The sequence below is a fragment of the Telmatherina bonti genome (genome assembly GCF_933228915.1).
Source record: "Telmatherina bonti genome assembly, chromosome: 10".
In the NCBI taxonomy this organism is placed as follows: domain Eukaryota; kingdom Metazoa; phylum Chordata; class Actinopteri; order Atheriniformes; family Telmatherinidae; genus Telmatherina; species Telmatherina bonti.
In genome coordinates this window covers 18,857,462-18,874,765 of record NC_136628.1, presented here as the reverse complement: position 1 = coordinate 18,874,765, position 17,304 = coordinate 18,857,462, and the positions used below count along the sequence as shown (strand labels likewise).

General features: G+C 39.0%; 2 protein-coding genes across 4 annotated transcripts; one reads left to right on the top strand and one right to left on the bottom strand.

The window, feature by feature from the left end:
* Nucleotides 1–556: 556 nt before the first annotated feature.
* Nucleotides 557–1,739, bottom strand: LOC306761233 (uncharacterized protein; the record flags this gene model as incomplete). The annotated part of the gene is made up of 3 exons (XM_079247342.1): nt 557–1,147; nt 1,247–1,422; nt 1,610–1,739. 3 exons carry the CDS (start codon nt 1,737–1,739, stop codon nt 557–559), a joined length of 897 nt encoding a protein of 298 aa, XP_079103468.1.
* Nucleotides 912–16,118, top strand: LOC306761134 (aldehyde dehydrogenase family 3 member A2-like). 3 transcript variants are annotated; one of them, XM_079247230.1, is made up of 11 exons: nt 912–1,045; nt 8,298–8,460; nt 9,759–9,990; nt 11,622–11,707; nt 12,005–12,213; nt 12,359–12,476; nt 12,626–12,767; nt 12,877–13,043; nt 13,127–13,226; nt 13,833–14,071; nt 15,232–16,118. In XM_079247230.1, exons 2-11 carry the CDS (start codon nt 8,299–8,301, stop codon nt 15,244–15,246), a joined length of 1,470 nt encoding a protein of 489 aa, XP_079103356.1. In that variant the 5' UTR covers nt 912–1,045; nt 8,298; the 3' UTR covers nt 15,247–16,118. The 3 variants fall into 3 exon arrangements, with proteins under 3 accessions (XP_079103356.1, XP_079103354.1, XP_079103355.1); XM_079247228.1 differs by lacking the exon at nt 912–1,045 and adding an exon at nt 6,288–6,409; XM_079247229.1 differs by lacking the exon at nt 912–1,045 and adding an exon at nt 6,299–6,409 and having other exon boundaries at nt 8,295–8,460.
* Nucleotides 16,119–17,304: the final 1,186 nt, after the last annotated feature.

Below are 17,304 nucleotides of genomic sequence, written 5' to 3'. Positions count from 1 at the left end.
TTAAAGTGTTGCTGAGGAACTTCAAAGGCGACCGCGAGGTTTGGAATCGTATGCCATGTTCATGCCATCATGACAGATAAGAAAATTGTTCCAATAGCTGCTTGAGTTATTTGTTTGTTTATTGTTTTTCATTTATTCTTTTTTTCCTCAAGACTCATAGGTTTGTAACTTAAACATGAAGGATAACTCGATGCACAGTACGTTGATTCAGTCATTGCTATTTTGTGCGTTGGGAGAACCAATAACAGGACTATCCTGAAGAGATCCCATATTTGTCAAGTAAACAAACAAGCAAAAGGCACGGCTGGGATTCGAATTCAGGATCTCCTGTTTACTAGACAGGCGCGTTAACCAACTAAGCCACGGCGCCACGTGGTGCTCACCACACTACAGCCATTTTGAAAGCAAAACGAAGGGATACAGTATTGTATTTTATTTGTAAAATATGTTCTTTACACTCTTTTATAAATAAATATCTCATGGCATTTCAATTGTTCAAGGCAATCTCAGCATATATACAGTGCTACATCATTTACAATACGGTTTTTAGCATTTATCAGCCCAAAAGATAATCAATCATTGCAGCCGAAATTTCTAAATCTGACAAATTACAATCACCCACCAAGTCATGAAAGCATAAGTTATACGGGTCTTCTAAGGACTCATCAGTGCTGGTGAACCCCTGGTGCCCCTGGAGACTCTGGGTGGAGTCAGGTTGTCCTGCAGAAGGGGAGCTGTCCTCTGAGTGAGACCCCTGCGCGCCTGCCAGGAAAGCCTCTAAGTCCGTGAAATCCCAATCATCAAGTTCACTCTGTGACAACTTTTTTTGGCAGAAGTCCATGCAGTCAGTGCTTTGGAAGTGATAGCCTTTTGGCATTTCAAGCAGGGAGCTTGAGGGTGCGTGCACGAACGTGGCCTGGCTGTTCAGGATCGTGGACAGCCTGGTGGACTGAGGCGAAGTCGGATCAGGGTATCCAAGTGCAGATGGGAGGCTGGAAGTAGGTGAAGGAGACAGCTGAGGAAAACCGGGACTGGACGGAACAGTGTAGGTGAACTGATGATGCATGTTGTCTGCAGAAGATTTTGGGGCCTGTAAAGTCGGTTTCTTGTTCTTGAAGTACCGTGCGCGTCTATTTTGAAACCAGACCTGTTGACAAAAATCAACTGTTTTTAGTTTGTTGTTAAAATAAAAGATTGACCACGGCACGTACTATCTGTGTTGGCAAGGTGTAAACGAATCACTTACCTGAATTTTTGACTCGGGTAAACCGGTAATGGAAGCGAGAGACTCTTTCATTTTAATGGTGGGGTACTGCGTGATGCAGAAGGCCATCTCCAGCTGGTTTAGCTGCGATTTGCTGAAGGTGGTGCGCTTCCGGCGACGCTTGGGGTCCAAGTGGGCCCTGAAGGCCTTCTGATGCACTGAAACGAGAGACCATGAGCATCATCATCTTTTCTTGTTTCAACTACAGTTCAGTTAATCTTAGTACAAATATTAAGTCACTTTTGATCATAATTAATATAATGTAAGTTATATTTATCAAAGTTAAATGAAGAATGCAGATCGTTATGCAGTGAAAATATGATTGCATGCTGCAACACAACTCACCTCTGCTAGAGTCGTGTGCGTAAAGATCATCATTGCTCATGTTCAGAGATGTAGCAGGCCAGTACTGCCCTGAATAATCCGTGATCATCTCAGGGACATTACCACGAATAAAATCAGGCCCATACGCCATTATTTTCCCTTCTAAGGAAACCGAACAGAAGATAGTGTCCCCGGCCTTCTTGCTACTAAAACACAAGTGACTGGAGGGTTTTATACTTTGCTTGTCAGATACGGGACGACCCCAGCCAGTGTCCCACCCTCTCACACATCTCACTGGATTTTCTCAGTTTTTACAAACGTGTGCCTTTGATGTGGTTGCATACACACCTGTTAATGACTAAATGTTTGTCTGTTTGATCCTGATGACCCATCAACATGCCTATTTAGACAACACTGGATGTGTCCTGACCTGCAGACGCTGGAAAACGCCATTCACATCAGCTATGTTTGTAGAAAAAAACAGAATAATGTGAACTTTATTTATTTATTTATTTATTTATTTGTGTTTTTTTTATTTATTTGTGTTTTTTATTTATTTGTGTTATTATTGTTTTCTCGTGTTACTAATATATTGCCACTGGTTGAGAAATTGGCAAGGCATTTTTTTAAACATAAAAGACGAGGGAATTGACAAATACATCTTTACCAATTACAACTCCCTTCAGAGTGACGCCACAGTCTGCGGGACATCCTCTCCTGCAGCTTCTGCCTCCTGCAGCGCATGAAAAGTAGATCACGCTATGTGTGTTGATGTTGAAAGTGTATTGAAGAAAGTTCAGGAGTGTGATGCGTGGAGGTGACAAATCGAGCTACTTTGACTTCTTCCTGGTCGTTTCCACCGATTCGGCACATCAAAACACCGGATAGCGCGTAGTCCAGCGCGCAGCCAGTTCCCAGCTTGGTGTCAGACTTACAAACGACGCATGAACTTTTACAGTATGAATTTAAACCTACATACACAAACCAGAGCAGCAATCATTTTCAAAATTTTTATTTATGTATTTATTTACTTATTACTTTAATTGTTCTTTTAGATAAAATTGTCATAAGTGCTGTGATCACGTGAGTTAACTTTTTTTCAGTTATTAATACCATTTTCGTTGTTTTCTTGGAAGGAAAGCAATAGGCATTAAGTTAATGATCAGTATTAATAAGCAATTGAGTATTCAGCTTGGACTCCTGTTCACCTGAACAATGGGCCATTAAGGCCAAAACACAAGCTCCTGCTGGTTGTCACATGACTTAGATTTAAATAAAGACATATCGATACTATAAACCAATATGATCTAAATGGGCTGTCGAAACTATAGGTCACATGCTGTCAGAGCCATGCCATGTCTTGTGACCTCTTGACTTATGACACATAGACAGGACCATGGGGTAAGTTCAGTCAGTCTTACTCTGGCACATGAAGCTCATGCTGTATTCTGGACAGACTACGGGCTACAGTTTGTTTTCTTGGCGTATTTTACTGCTGACTGAAGACGGTATAAAATCTGTTTTAAATGGCGTTTGTTTTTCTGATGGGACGAGATGTGGTCGATTAGAAGAGTCCACTGGGTGGCAGTGTGACACAATTTACTTCCTTATTGTACAGTATTTTAGACAACATAATGATTCTTATGTTGTAAGCATCCATTATATTTATTTTCTAGTTAATCTAAGTTAAATAAATGAGTCGACAGGGTCAATAAACAAAGTTCAGTTTGAAAATTAACCACACCATGCTTTTAAAAGTTGTGACACTCACCACACACTGTTACCTGCTGATGATTTGCACCCTATAAATAATGGATTTGTCTTTTAAATAGATGTTCAGTTTAAATTGTCAGATGGCACAACAAAATTTAGGGACCGACTAATGCACGTTTGTACATCTCCTTTTAACAATATTCTGAAAACTGAAAATAAAATGTGTCTCTATTCCTGCACCATATGGGCCTCTTCTTTTGCATATTTTTTTATTATTATAAACAATCAAATGTGTTGATTGGATGAAAAGTCTGGCCTGCAGCAGACCAGTGCTTTTCATTCTAGGTAATCATGGTTAGGTGAGGTGCAGAGTCTCATACATGGAGGTGCAGAGATGGCAGCTGTTACGTCCCCGTGCTTCTTGTGCAAATCTGACTGTGTGATCTCCACTAGACTATTGGTTGATGGCTTTTGTTTCCACCCTACAACTGGCTGCACTGCTCCTTCCAGGATCCGCTTCATCATCATCATCATCATCATCTTCAGCTGGGCCAGCTCGTCAGCCCTATTTAAGGAGCAGGCTGGCAACCATTCAGGGCAGCAGAGTGTTGATGACTCAGTTTGCCTCACTTTGGCTTGGTTGTCAGCCTGGGAAAGTGGTTTTGTGGTGTAGTACGGATTTGTACTTTGAATCTTTGTATTTTTGAGCCCGGTAGGGGTGATTTATAAACTGTCTTAAAAGCAGTGGTTTGCTTGTGAGTAGTTTGTCACCCTTTTTGTTGTTCAGGGTGTGACCTAAAGCCTGTTACAATTTTTGTGTTTCATTCTTCCTGCCTGTTTGTCATGGGCAACAACAACGTTGCCTGCAAATAAACACCTTTTTATTGTGAAAGGAACTTATTTGTGGGTTTAATGTTTACCAACATCTCCCCCCCTTTAAACTGGCAAGCTGGGGGTTTGTAATAGCAGCAGAGTTTCATTAACTTTCATGGTAGAGCCTTAATATTTTCAGATGAAGTAATGAAAAGTGTTTTACTGAAGGGTCACTGTACTTGTACTGTGATTTGTGTAACAGAATTGCTTCTGTTTTTGATGTGGCATACCAGAAAGCCAACCATTCAATATTCTCTGCCTTTGAGTACTAAGATTTTTTTAAAGATTTCTTTAACATTTTTAAGTAAACATGTAAAAGTAAAATTCTTTGCTGTTTTAAACCAAGAAACGTTAAAATTTAACTATTTTAGGCGGTCATTAACAAAGCATTGTTCAGTCATTGCTTCTGAAAGACATCCTTTCAATGAATAGATATTCCGTTACATGACTGACCTTTTACCAGCTAATCACTGAGATTCTCCAATAATTGTTTTTCCAGCTATTTTTTTATTTAGCATGTTTTGAGTTTAATTTAAACCTGCTGTTGACTTAAAATTCAAAATGCAGGAGAAGAGGATAGTCAATTACTTTTAAGAAATAAAATAAGGATTCTGATAATTGTAATGATCATAATCAGACTTTTCTGTTCCAACATTTGCCATAATGTCTCTGAACTATAAATAGACAAATTACATGATTTGTTTGCAGTTTTCACAACATCCTCACTAGAAATCAAATTATGTAAAAAATGCTGACAAATATTTTTTTTAATTTCTGCTGCATGAGATAGAAGATCTTTAATTTGCTGAATTTTACTCAGATCTGGTGACTTAAGTCAATAAAACAATTATATGAGTAATCTGACACTTTTATAGTTGATTTAGACTCTTTAGATGATCTGATATTAACAAATTTTTAAAAGAAAAATTCTGACATAAGGACCATCTTCATCAGCATAAAAATCTTGAGCATGAAACAAACACACAATACACAAAGTTTTCTTCCTTCTCTGTCTGAATATACATTTTTATTACCTAAAACCTCAGGTGTGCAGACAGACACACACTGATGTTCTGCATCCACACTCCCTGCTTACAGGAATCAGCTTTGACACTTTAGTGTGAATGACTCTCTGCTATCCTCTACCTCACTGACATCCTCTCTCCCTCCCACACAATACACAAACACCACAACTCAACCTTGTGTTTGATAAGATCACTTTCTCCTCCTGTCAGCCTGGACGATTTTAGGGAGTAAAATCATCTTTGTCTTGTGCTGCCAAAGCCTTTCTGGCTTTCTGAGTGTGATTCCAGGGCTGTGGATGAAAGGGAGCCGGCTCTGCACAGGCAGCAGGAGACTTCAGAGCTGCCAATGTCACAAAATAAGTAGATGTCATGGCTCAAAAGGAACAAAATCTGCTGAAGTGATGTGTAATCCTGGGGCTGCACGGTGGCACAGTGGTTAGCACTGTGGCCTCACAGCAAGAAGGTCGCTGGTTCGATGACCTTGGCTGGTTTGGTCAGTGGCCTTTCTGTGTGGAGTTTGCATGTTCTGGGTTCTCTCCGGGTACTCCGGCTTCCTCCCACCATCCAAAGACATGCATGATAGGTTAATTGGTCACTCTAAATTGCCCCTAGGAGTGAGTGTGAGCATGAGTGTGGTTGTTCATCTCTCTGTGTGTGGCCCTGCGATGGACTGGCGAGCTGTCCAGGGTGTACCCTACCTGTCGCCCAAAGCCGGCTGGGATAGGCTCCAGCTTCCCCGTGACCCTGAATTGGAATAAGCGGTTCGGAAAATGAATGAATGACTGATGTGTAATCCAACAGGCCACCCACTGCCACTTCAGCATCATTTTAAAACAAAAAAGAAAAGCACAATTCATGTAGATAGATATGAGAAAGTGAATAGGGAAGTGTCGGCAGGCAACTGAACAAATTGCAACATGGCGCTTCAGTAACAATAAGGACCATTTAGAAAAAGGTCGTTTGGGATCTTTAATGGTAATTCATGAAATCGTAAATGAGAAAGGGCACGTGACTGTGCTCTGAGGAGTCCTGTTGTGGCCGAAGCTGTAAACTAATCCCCGCCGGGGTGGCTGTCCTGCCCCGAGTGGGTGGGACCTAACGGGGAAAGAGGCTGTTTGTGTGGCTGCTGTCATTGTTCAGCTCCTTCGCTGCCGTGTTGTCTCACCATCCAAGCGGCGAAGACATCAAAGATCTTTCTGAAATAAGGAAGGTAGGAGTTAAATAAACCATCGCACCAGTGACGTATTCTTTCTCTGCAGCTGGAGACAACACGAACCCTCCCACGGACCTGTGGAAGTGAACCTAAATACGAGATCTGCAAAGAAAAACCCCGAAAATACGCTTAGAGTAACTTTAATTGTAAAATGATGGATCCAAGTCGCCGACAGATCGGAAACTTGCCTCTTTGCAAGTTGTTGTAAAATGTAAAGATCCGTTATGAAGTACCGCGTGAACCGGATGTTATAGCTGCATGTATACAGCATTGCTGTGCCTTTAACTGTGACCCAGATGCTGTCGGGTTATTGTTAGTTTCCCCTACACTCATATTACAGCTTATTCGTTGTCTATAAACAAAGATCAGCTTAGACAAAAGCTGGAGAGTCGTTCAAACAGCATTGCAAATCAGTGGGAGGTAATGAAGCGAGATGCCTCCTTTCAGGTTCTAATCTAAATGAAAAAGCTGATTGCTATTATCTTCATTGTAATAAATTCTCTGCTACATGTCACTGCATAACAATTATTCTAAAAATCCTGTCTTTAAAATGGGAAAACTACTTTGTTATCTTAGAACAAAAAATTAAAATGACTGTATCTTTAGTATTTGCGTTTAATATAGGTAATAAAGATAATAATTACATGTCTTGCTGTTTATTTGGAGCAGTTTTTGCAGGCTGATTTTACATTGCTTTGGCTTTTATCTGCACTTGCTCTTCATAAGCGATTACTCACTGCAGGTGTTCAAGGTAAAATCTCACTGTGATGTAATGCGTATTGCAAGCATTGCAATTCCAGTGAGGGAATATATATACATATATATATATATATATATATATATATATATATATATATATATATATATATATATATATATATGTGTATATATATATATATATATATATATATATATATATATATATATATATATATATATATGTATATATATATATATATATATATATATATATATATATATATATATATATATATATATATATATATATATATATGTATATATATATATATATACATATATATATATATATATATATATATATATATATATTATTACACTAAACCCAAATGTAGCAGAGAAGTTTTCATATGAAGCATGATTTATGCTTGCAAAACTAGACAATACAATATCATATAACAGATAAAAACAAAAGTTGTACTTAATCTGTTATGACCTATCAATAATTAAATGTTATACACTTGTAACTGATAAAAATAAGTTGATTATTAGCTTTGTGCAGTTTTAATTTCAGTTAAATGTTTCTCATCATGATTATCTTGAAGGAGTTTCAGTATGTTTCTAGTTCAGAAGAGCTTCAGCTTTGAGATGTTAGTGGGCTTCCTCACATGTTTGATGACAATGTAAGATTTTTGTGTGCTGCGTCCTTAGTAATGTACTTTGTGCTATTGCATTGTCACTAAGCATATCTGTACTGATACCTTGGTCATCCGTGAGTGTAAATGATAAATGATGGCTTATGTTCCTCTCTAGATGGAAAAAATCTTCTGCCAAGAAATCAAACCAATAAACTATCATATGAAGTTCAAGTTTTTTATGTTGTTTGTTTGTTTTTTAGTTCTTACCGCCCATGGGCTGCTTACTTCAATATTTCTAATTAATGGGTCAAAACATTTGTCAATCTGAAGCATTAACTCTAATCTTGAGGAAAAAACCTTGCGTGTTTTCAGTCATTGTTGGTAGGAGTCATACATGATCTCTTGTCTCCATACATAACAAACAAATTATTAAGCTTTCACTTCAGTAAAACCAAATCCAAATAAATAAATCAAAGCCATGAATGAAGCTGCTTTGAAATTGATGAAACCGCAGATTGAATCCATCATGTCTTAAATTTGGTCAGCAGGATGTCCAGGGAGCAGCAGGCTGTGGCTCGTGCCAGGAAAGCCTTCGAAACAGGCAGGTCCAAACCTCTGGAGTACCGACTCCACCAGCTCAAGAACCTACAGCAGTTATTCATTGAGAGACAGAAAGAGATTTCAGATGCCATCAAGAAAGACCTCAATAAGGTGAGTGCTAAGTTCAAAGTGGAAAGTACAGTCAGGCCTTTTTCCTCAGCCGGGGGAGAGGATTTCTTATTTGGTCTCTCTGTAACTATAGGTTTTTAATTACAGAAACTTTCACTTGGATTCTTGGAGAAAGAAGGACATTTGAGATGAAGGCTTGAGTTTACTGATTCAGCTTTGTTTAAATGGTGGAGAATATCTTGGAAAATTGGATAAATCTGGCTTCTGTTTCTGAGAAGTTCTTGTTAAATTTAAGACTCATGCCTGGTGGACATCATGGTTATCCAGAAAAACTCTGTAGCCCTGAGAAATCACCCATTTCTTTCTCTTAATCAGATAGTTGTAACACTGGTCAGAACTTTTTTCAGCCTTTCACAGGGACGGACGTACCACGATCAAGAACACAAACTTTGTGTAGTCTCGGAGGTACAGAATCAGACAGAAATCAAACCTGAGGAACAATCTCATCACTTCACAGGATGTTCTTAACATGTCCAAGCTGCACATGCTTATTCAGCTCGTCCATTTAGCAGCACAATGAGTCAAGTTTAGATAAGACTATTTTCATACTGTCATTTATCCTTTCCTTCACTGTTCTTGGATGTTTCTTATATTCCTTTTCCATGTTTTGCAGCCTCTCTGTTTTACTCATTTCCCTTGTCTTGCAGCTGACCCATTGCTCACCAACTCATCCTCTTCCAGCTCCTTTAAAATGTCTAGCATGCAGGATACTTGGTCTGAGTCTGGATCCATCAGCCTCAAAAATCACATCACCACAGTGCTCTTGCAAACACTAAATTTGGTCCAAGTCTGCAAGATGAAAATCAGAATTTGGAGTGGTAACCTGGCTTTAGTGTTTGTCACGTTGGCCAATCTAAAGAGTTTAAGCCAAGCTGGGGGTTGGCTAATTTGCATATCAACTGAACTGCGCATATGCAATGAGGGGTGTGAAGTCACATTTGAGTCTGTTTAAAGCATCTAGGGTTATTTTCTTACTTATATGTTCTGTCCCTGATGTCCACAAAGCTGCACATAATTTGTACTTCAGTCCTTTTTCTTCAGAATATTTAATATCTTATGATGGTATAAATTTGGTGCAAGTAACTTGCCCCTATGTTTATTTGCACAATATGTTTTATATTTTAGAGTTTTTATAGGAACAGTACGAGACTTGAGTCCTGGGCTTTTTTTAATAGTCATCTTTTGGCAATAGAGGGATTTCATGTCTTTGACTGATATTCAGTGGATAATAGATTAACATCAGCTACAAGCCAACCCAACGATGTTGTCTTCTTCCTCAGAGTGAGGTGGGAACGCAGCTGTATGAAACTCTGGGTCTGGAAGGAGAAATTGGCCTGGCCATCAGGAAGCTGAAGGAATGGGCAGCGCCCCGGCCCGTGGAGAAGAACCTGCTGACCCTCTCAGACACGGTATACATCCAGCCTGAGCCGCTGGGGGTAGTGCTGATCATCGGGGCCTGGAACTATCCTTGGGCTGTCACAATCCAGCCACTCGTTGGAGCCATTGCTGCCGGTACTGTACCATGCTGGGTGTGTGTTGGGTGTGTGAAAGGGACAGGTGTGAGGCATTTAAGTTCATACTTATATCTGATTTCGGACTTGTGTTCACCAGACATGCACAAAGTGTTTTAACAACTTAAGAGATACTCAGACAAAACTCAGTAATGTGCAACTTTCTGCAAATCTGTTTTCACACAAGTCTAACAAACACAGCAGCAAACATATCAGTCTAGATTTTGGTGTCCAGTGTTTGTGGCCGTGAGTTTGTGATCATATGTCTTGTGATCATAACCACTCCAGTTCCCCTTTTTGTCAAGGCATAACCAAATGCTCTGTATTTTCCTCCGGCTAATGGATCAAAGGTTACTGTGTGAACTCGCTACCACAGTCAGAGCAAAGTTTTAAAGATTAACAACAGGTCTCAATAAAAAAAAGCAAACAAACAAAGAAATACTGGTATTTATTTGTCATACTTATAATTTTGCGTAATGTAATGTGGACTTTGCACAGGTGCAAATGCTTGTTACTACAAGGTAATGAATTATCTCCTGATAATAGATTTCTGTCTCAAAGGCAGCTATTTGTTAGTGAAGAGGCTCAAAATTAAACATTTTAGCTCTGCTCTGGCATCTTTGTAGTACAAATCTTAGTGTAGAAAGTTGCTTCGTCACTGTTCAGCATGACGCTGCAGTATTTTTAAAAATGAGATTAATTACATATTAGTGAAAGAAGAATGGCTGCAGCTGCTGGTTTGTAATTCCTGTGAGAAAAATCCTGCTTAGACTGAAACACTCCAGGCCAAAGGAATGAGCTCTGCAGCAGCAAATGTTTGCACAGCATGGACTTTGTGCTTTGCTCTGACAGTATCAGATCTTGCACAAATGCTTGTGTCAGTCCAGTGGGTCATAAGTCTTTGATAAAGTTATGCATGATACAGATCATAAACAGAAAGAAAAGTTTTAGGTCAAAAGTCAGTATCAGCACCAAATGAATCCTTTATTTGCACATTTAAGAAATTGTAGACATTCAGAAACGTTTTTTAAGTTTAAGGAGCTCAGTCAGTGAAACAAATAAACCGTAAATCTTGGTGGGGTGATTTTTTAGAATGAGTTTATTCATGTGTGCGCTTATATCAGCAGAAACACTCTGACTAATCTCTGTAAAGTAGATAATCACAATTCACTGACTTGTCATTATGCAATAAGCAGGTAAAATGTCTTGAATTCATATTATATATATATATATATATATATATAAAATACCTGGTTGGAACTATCAGATAAAACTTAATAGAAAGTTGGGTTTAACTTTTTTTTTTTCTACAGACAAACTTTTAGACAGATTTATAAAGCAACTGTAAAAAAAAGTCTATATAGAAATCCATAAAACATGAAACTGAGGCTGCCAGCATTGATAAAGTTTGCTATTGCTCGAGAACTGATTCATAGATGCTTTTCTGTTTTATTGTACAAAATGAAATTCATCTGCCCTTTTAAAGTGAATTATTATCCACCCCGTGTTGCTTAAGTTTGTGGCTGACTCACCCGATAAACAACATTAATCAGCTGTTTGTCTCTGTTGCTGTTTCTGGGTGTGTCTGTCTCCCCATATGCTCACTGCTGCAACTCTTGTTTACCTGTCCAGGCAATGCAGCTGTGGTGAAGCCCTCAGAGATCTGTGTTCACACTTCCAAAGTCATGGAAGACCTGCTGCCACTTTATATTGACAAAGTAAGTGTGGGTCAAGTTTGAAAATGAGCTGTTTCAATTTAGTTCATGAGCTGTGTCTGCAGTCTGTATGGACTAATATATTGGTTGTAAAAATGATTCCAAAATTTAAAAAAAAATATGCCAACTTTCATTGCAAAGGCTCATAACAGCTGAATATGTGTTTTTAAAGTGCTTGTTAGAACATGTTTGCTGAGCATGTAAATGCCAACTAAAGTGAAACAAAACTGTCATGTTTTCACTGAAACTTCCAATGCTTAAAAAAACATCCAAACTTTGAGCCGCCTGATTGTGTGTCAGGAGCTGTATCCTGTAGTGACCGGAGGAGTGCCAGAGACCCAGGAGTTGCTGCGACAAAGGTTCGATCACATCTTTTACACCGGCAACAGCATGGTGGGCAAAGTGATCATGGAGGCAGCTGCCAAAAACCTGACACCTGTCACCCTGGAGCTAGGTGGCAAAAGCCCCTGCTACATCGACAAGAACTGTGACATCAGTGTAGCCTGCAGGTCAGAGTCTTTGTTGGCATCACTTTAACTCTTTATTACTCTCAACTGTAATGTTTTCTTGTATTTATTGTGTTTTTAACTCTAGTGTTGTTTATACTGTTTCTGCTTCTTGCTGACGCTATTTTAACTGTGCGTGGCTGTGCAGGCGTATCACCTGGGGAAAATACACTAACTGTGGTCAGACCTGCATTGCCCCCGACTACATCCTTTGTGATCCCAGCATCCAGGGCCGCGTCATTGAAGAGGTCAAGAAGTCCATCAAGGTATAAAAGACTTGAAACACATCTAAGGAAAAGTTCTCACACAATTAATCCACTGTAAAAATTGGTCGAGAAATAAAAGCACATGACTAAATACAGAAACGCATGGTGTCAGAAAGTGCTTTATTTGATGCTTGCATTGATTTCTGCAGGATTTCTACACGGACAATCCAAAGACCTGCCCTGACTATGGACGGATAATCAACCAGCGCCACTTCAAGAGGATCATGGCCATGTTGGAGGACAGCACCATTGCAGCAGGAGGAGACAGCGATGAGTCAAACTGCTACATTGGTACCAACCACCAGATTTTTACATGAGGAATTCTCCCCCCTGTAGAGATTTTCTTTCAGGGAATTACAGCTGTCATGTAGTAAATAGTGTGTTTTTGTGTTGTGCTTAGCCCCAACAGTTCTGCGGGATGTGAAACCTGAGGCAAAGGTGATGCAGGAGGAGATATTTGGACCCGTTCTTCCTATCTTGCCTGTCAGTAGCTTGGCTGAAGCGATAAAATTCATCAATAAAGGAGAGAAACCTTTGGCCCTGTATGTCTTCTCACCAGATGAAAAGGTCTGTTCACAGCAAAATAACAAATGGAGACAAGAATTAAGATTTAGTCTGACTTGTGGCTAACATGACTTCTCTCTCTGAAGGTCATCAACAAAATGAGAGACGAAACATCCAGTGGAGGATTCCTGGCCAATGACTGTCTTGTTCACTTTTCTGTCAGCTCACTGCCTTTCGGAGGAGTGGGTGAGTACACTCACACTGCTACAAACAAGATTATCTACAAAGACAAATGTGCTTTCTTCTCTTTTAATTTACCCTGGGGCAAAGGTGTGAAAAGTACATATCTATTTTAAAGCGTTATGGTGCCCTCTAGTGTGGCATTATGAAAAGATAAATGTTGTGATGTTAGCACAAACATATATGATTAAATGATGGTTTCGCAAGCATTTCACTAAACTATGGGCATAAACATGTGCCTTGAGGAGACTAAACACTCTGACTGTTTCAAGCTTATTCAATACAAATAATGGATGTAACGCATCATTGATAAAGGAATAGCAGATTTTCAAGCTGTTTTCATTCCTTTTAAACATCCGGTTTTGGTATGTTTTTAGCTCATGAAGCACTCCAATACTTCAAAAGACTTTAAGACAATGCGAAAACAAAAATTAAAAGGGAACAAAAAAAACAGCACAAGCTGTTCTCACTGGGTATAAACTGTATTAACAGAGAATATTTCTAGCGACAGTGACTTCATGTTTATAGTTACAAGTGAATCATTTTGATTTGAAACCATTTAACTTGATGCCAATATTTGTGTTTTTCACTTCCTGTTATATTCACTTGCAGGAAACAGCGGGATGGGCTGCTACCATGGCAAGCACAGCTTTGACCAGCTGAGTCACCTGCGTAGTTGTCTCATCAAAAAGCTGAAGATGGAGGGGGTTAATGACATGCGCTATCCACCTCACACACCCAAGAAACTGGGCTGGGCACGCTTTTTCATCCTGAAGACCGTGGACCTAGGCTGGATTGGGCGAATGGCTCTCTTTGCCGTGCTGGCTGTGGTGGCTGCTGCTGTGCTGCAGGTGAGAGAAACTGATAACCAAGCAAGGCGCCATTAAGGTTAATCTCTCTCAGTCAGTTACTGCAAAAAAATCTGGAATTTCTTCAAGTTATAACCAGGCAAAGAGGAAACTCTGACTCAACAGACGTTTAACAATGAAAAGATTTCCCTTAAAATCAAACTAAAAGAAAGTAAATCTTAGCACACTTGAAAATATAAAAGTGACTAACTTAATTCTTAAAGGAGCAAAGCAAGATGAAAAAATTCCTTCAGCTGTCTATTATTTAGACCACCAGAGGAGGAGCAACTATTGTTATATTAATGTTTCCAGCTTAGCTCCTCGGGCAGATGTAAAAGAGATGCTATGGGCTGAAAAGGCCAAATAAAAAATTCTTGGTTTCCTTGCATCAGTCTAAAATATGTGCTACATGTTCAGGCATGAGGTTTCACACCACTTGATGAATCCTTCACATATGAAACAGATGTTTTCTTCCTCTGAGCTCCTTTATAAACCTTCTCAGTCTTCACCTCTGCTTTGTTGATGTTCACGTAAAAACTGGAATGATTTCCAAGCCAAAGAAGGAGAGATTACATGAGAAAGCATGTTGTGTTAGTAGAATCAAAAGCTTCCAGTGGGAGACTGAAACCAGTCATCATCTTCAAACAAAAAACAAAGACACACACATAAGCCAATCATATCTTTTATTACACCACCGCAAGCTCACCAGGTGAAATTTGCTTGTATTTGTTTGTATTAAATAGTCATTTTGTTAAATGAAATTTACATCCTCAAACTTTACACAAACCCAGGCTCTTTTCAGCTTTGTGTTCCCAGTAAATAACAAAGCAAAGAAAAAGAAAACGGTGATGATATTGAACAAACAGCTTATGAACAGACTGTTCATGAGCTGAAGGTCTATTAAATCTGATCCAACAGAAATGTACATGCTGCTTATTGAAACTTCCAGAGTGGGAAGAACTAAAAGCTAACATGCTAAATGTGTGCATTCTACTTTGTAGCTTATTTCAATTTCATACTTCGTCTGGTTATGTTTTGGAGAAAACAACCTGGGAGTCCACACAGATGCAGGATTTTATACTCTACTGGGCAAAAATATCCCAGTTTACCACTGAGACACTTTTCCAAGCCATTAGAATTAACTGAGTTCTTTCTTTTTCCAGAGATATTTCCAATGAAGATACATCTCTGCTTCCTGCACGGCAAGTCTGCCATCTTCTTCACTTTGCCAGAGGAGAATGAAATTCATAACAAGTCATCGGAAATCAAATCAGGATCTGTAGCAGAACACAGGATGTTTTGGGTGTTGCCTTAATCTTTCCTTTTTCATAACACTGATGAAGTGTCATGGAGCTCATTTTAGGAATCAACTAATCATTCATGAAGCTGTTTATTTTCTATACAACTTATTCCAATATAGGGTTGCAGAGAAACTGGAGCATATCCCAGCAATTAGCAGGTGAGAGGCAGGATACACCCTGGACAGACTGCAAGTCCATCGAAGACAACTTATTATAATGAAGGGAAATATTTATTGTCATGTATGGCTCTTATATTTGTATTAAGCATCACTACGTTCCCTTGTAACTTGTTAGATCAGGCTTGCATGTTCACAGTTTTAAAAATATTTTATTCCAAACTTAGGGTTCTAGTTTTTATGAAGGAATTGAATGTGTTTCAAGCTAATAAAAGATTTTACAAGTTTAAGAAACAATGAATGTTTACATGAAGGACTGGAAAGATTCAATTAGTCAAATATGAATCCAGTATCTGCAATGGTTTTGCCGTTAACTTGACACTGGTGTGTTCATATCAGCACAGCACATGAGTGTTTTGTTGTTGTTTTTTCAGTTTTTTTTTGGTTCATCAAAATAGGCACAAGCGAAGCATTTTTTTTATTCAGCTCCTCTAGCACCAAATGCCTCAAACAAATGTAGCCTTTATTCTCAACAACTGTTTTGTGATCAGTTTAAAGCAAATCACACATTAACATTTCAAAACTTTGTAATTAATAAGTAAAATCCTTCATTATATGTATTTTAAAATCTATAATAAAAAATGTATTCCTACTTGTGCAAGTTTGGGCATTTTTATTACATGTTGTATGCATGTGTGTATGGGGGTGCTCGTGTTGGTGCTTCCGGATTATAGGGACATTTTTTGTCAGACTAGGCACTCAAATTGAACAAAAACATCTGGGAATTATGAGGACAACCCCTGTGTCCCCATAATACAAAGACTGTAGACCGTAGACGCATTCAGGAGGTCACCATAAAGCGGACCGCTCTTTTTCTCGATTTGTCCTCACATGTTCTGAAACATGACATTTTTTTGTGTTACACAAAGTTATGCGCGCGGTGTTTTTTGACCGCCACTTCGATTTATACCATAGACTGTATGATTCATACACGATTTGGCGGCACTCCACACAAAAGATGAGCACAATTCATTGGTTCAGCGTTTCAGCGACATCCCGCTCAGTGATTGGCTGCACTTGGAAACGCCCACCTTGTGCCGGACAACTCCTCCCACCACGCAGCTGCTAATCACAGGAGCTTTAACGCGAAGTAGATGAATAAGAGGTAAAGAACAATGTTTGATAGCTGGTTTACTCGTTTTAGATTGTTAACTTTAAATTTGCTGCTTTTTGTTCACTTTTACGAAGCTAACAAACACAAATATTGACGGTAACAGGCTTTTTGTTCACTTGGCTGATGAACCTTTGGAGAAGACTACCTGAGCTAACTACCATAGCTAGCTACCTGCAGAAACCAAATAAAAGTGTACAAGTTAAACCACTTTCTGGATAACAACGCACGCGAAGCTTAAGCTTGTTGGACATTTGTTGTTTGTGAGGTTAAATCTCGCGAAGAGAAACGTATTGAAGGTGACGAATGAAGAAATAAAATGCTGGGTTTTTTTTTATTTATTTATTTTTATATAACGAAGCGTTCAACAAATGACTGATGCACGAGGAGCCTCAACAATGGCGGCCATTTCATTTCATGACGCCGAAGCCTTAATAAGGATAAATATTTCAGGCTTGTGGAAAGTGTGTGGAGGTTTATTTATGTGCTTTAACTGGTATCAATCGTATGCAAATTACTCACGTTCTTACTCATTGAAAAACGGGAAACCAGTCAGCTAAAGTGTGGGACTTGGATCTTTATTCATCTATTTATCTTCAATGTTAACATGTTTAATGTTTACAAATTCTCACTTGTCCAGGTAAAATG

What these genes read in the sequence shown, in the direction of transcription:
- LOC306761134 (XM_079247230.1), top strand. Translation starts at nt 8,299, where the DNA reads ATGTCCAGGGAGCAGCAGGCTGTGGCTCGTGCCAGGAAAGCCTTCGAA. An exon ending in TCAAGAAAGACCTCAATAAG is followed by an intron (nt 8,461 to 9,758) that starts GTGAGTGCTAAG and finishes CTTCTTCCTCAG; the next exon opens with AGTGAGGTGGGAACGCAGCT. An exon ending in TGCCACTTTATATTGACAAA is followed by an intron (nt 11,708 to 12,004) that starts GTAAGTGTGGGT and finishes ATTGTGTGTCAG; the next exon opens with GAGCTGTATCCTGTAGTGAC.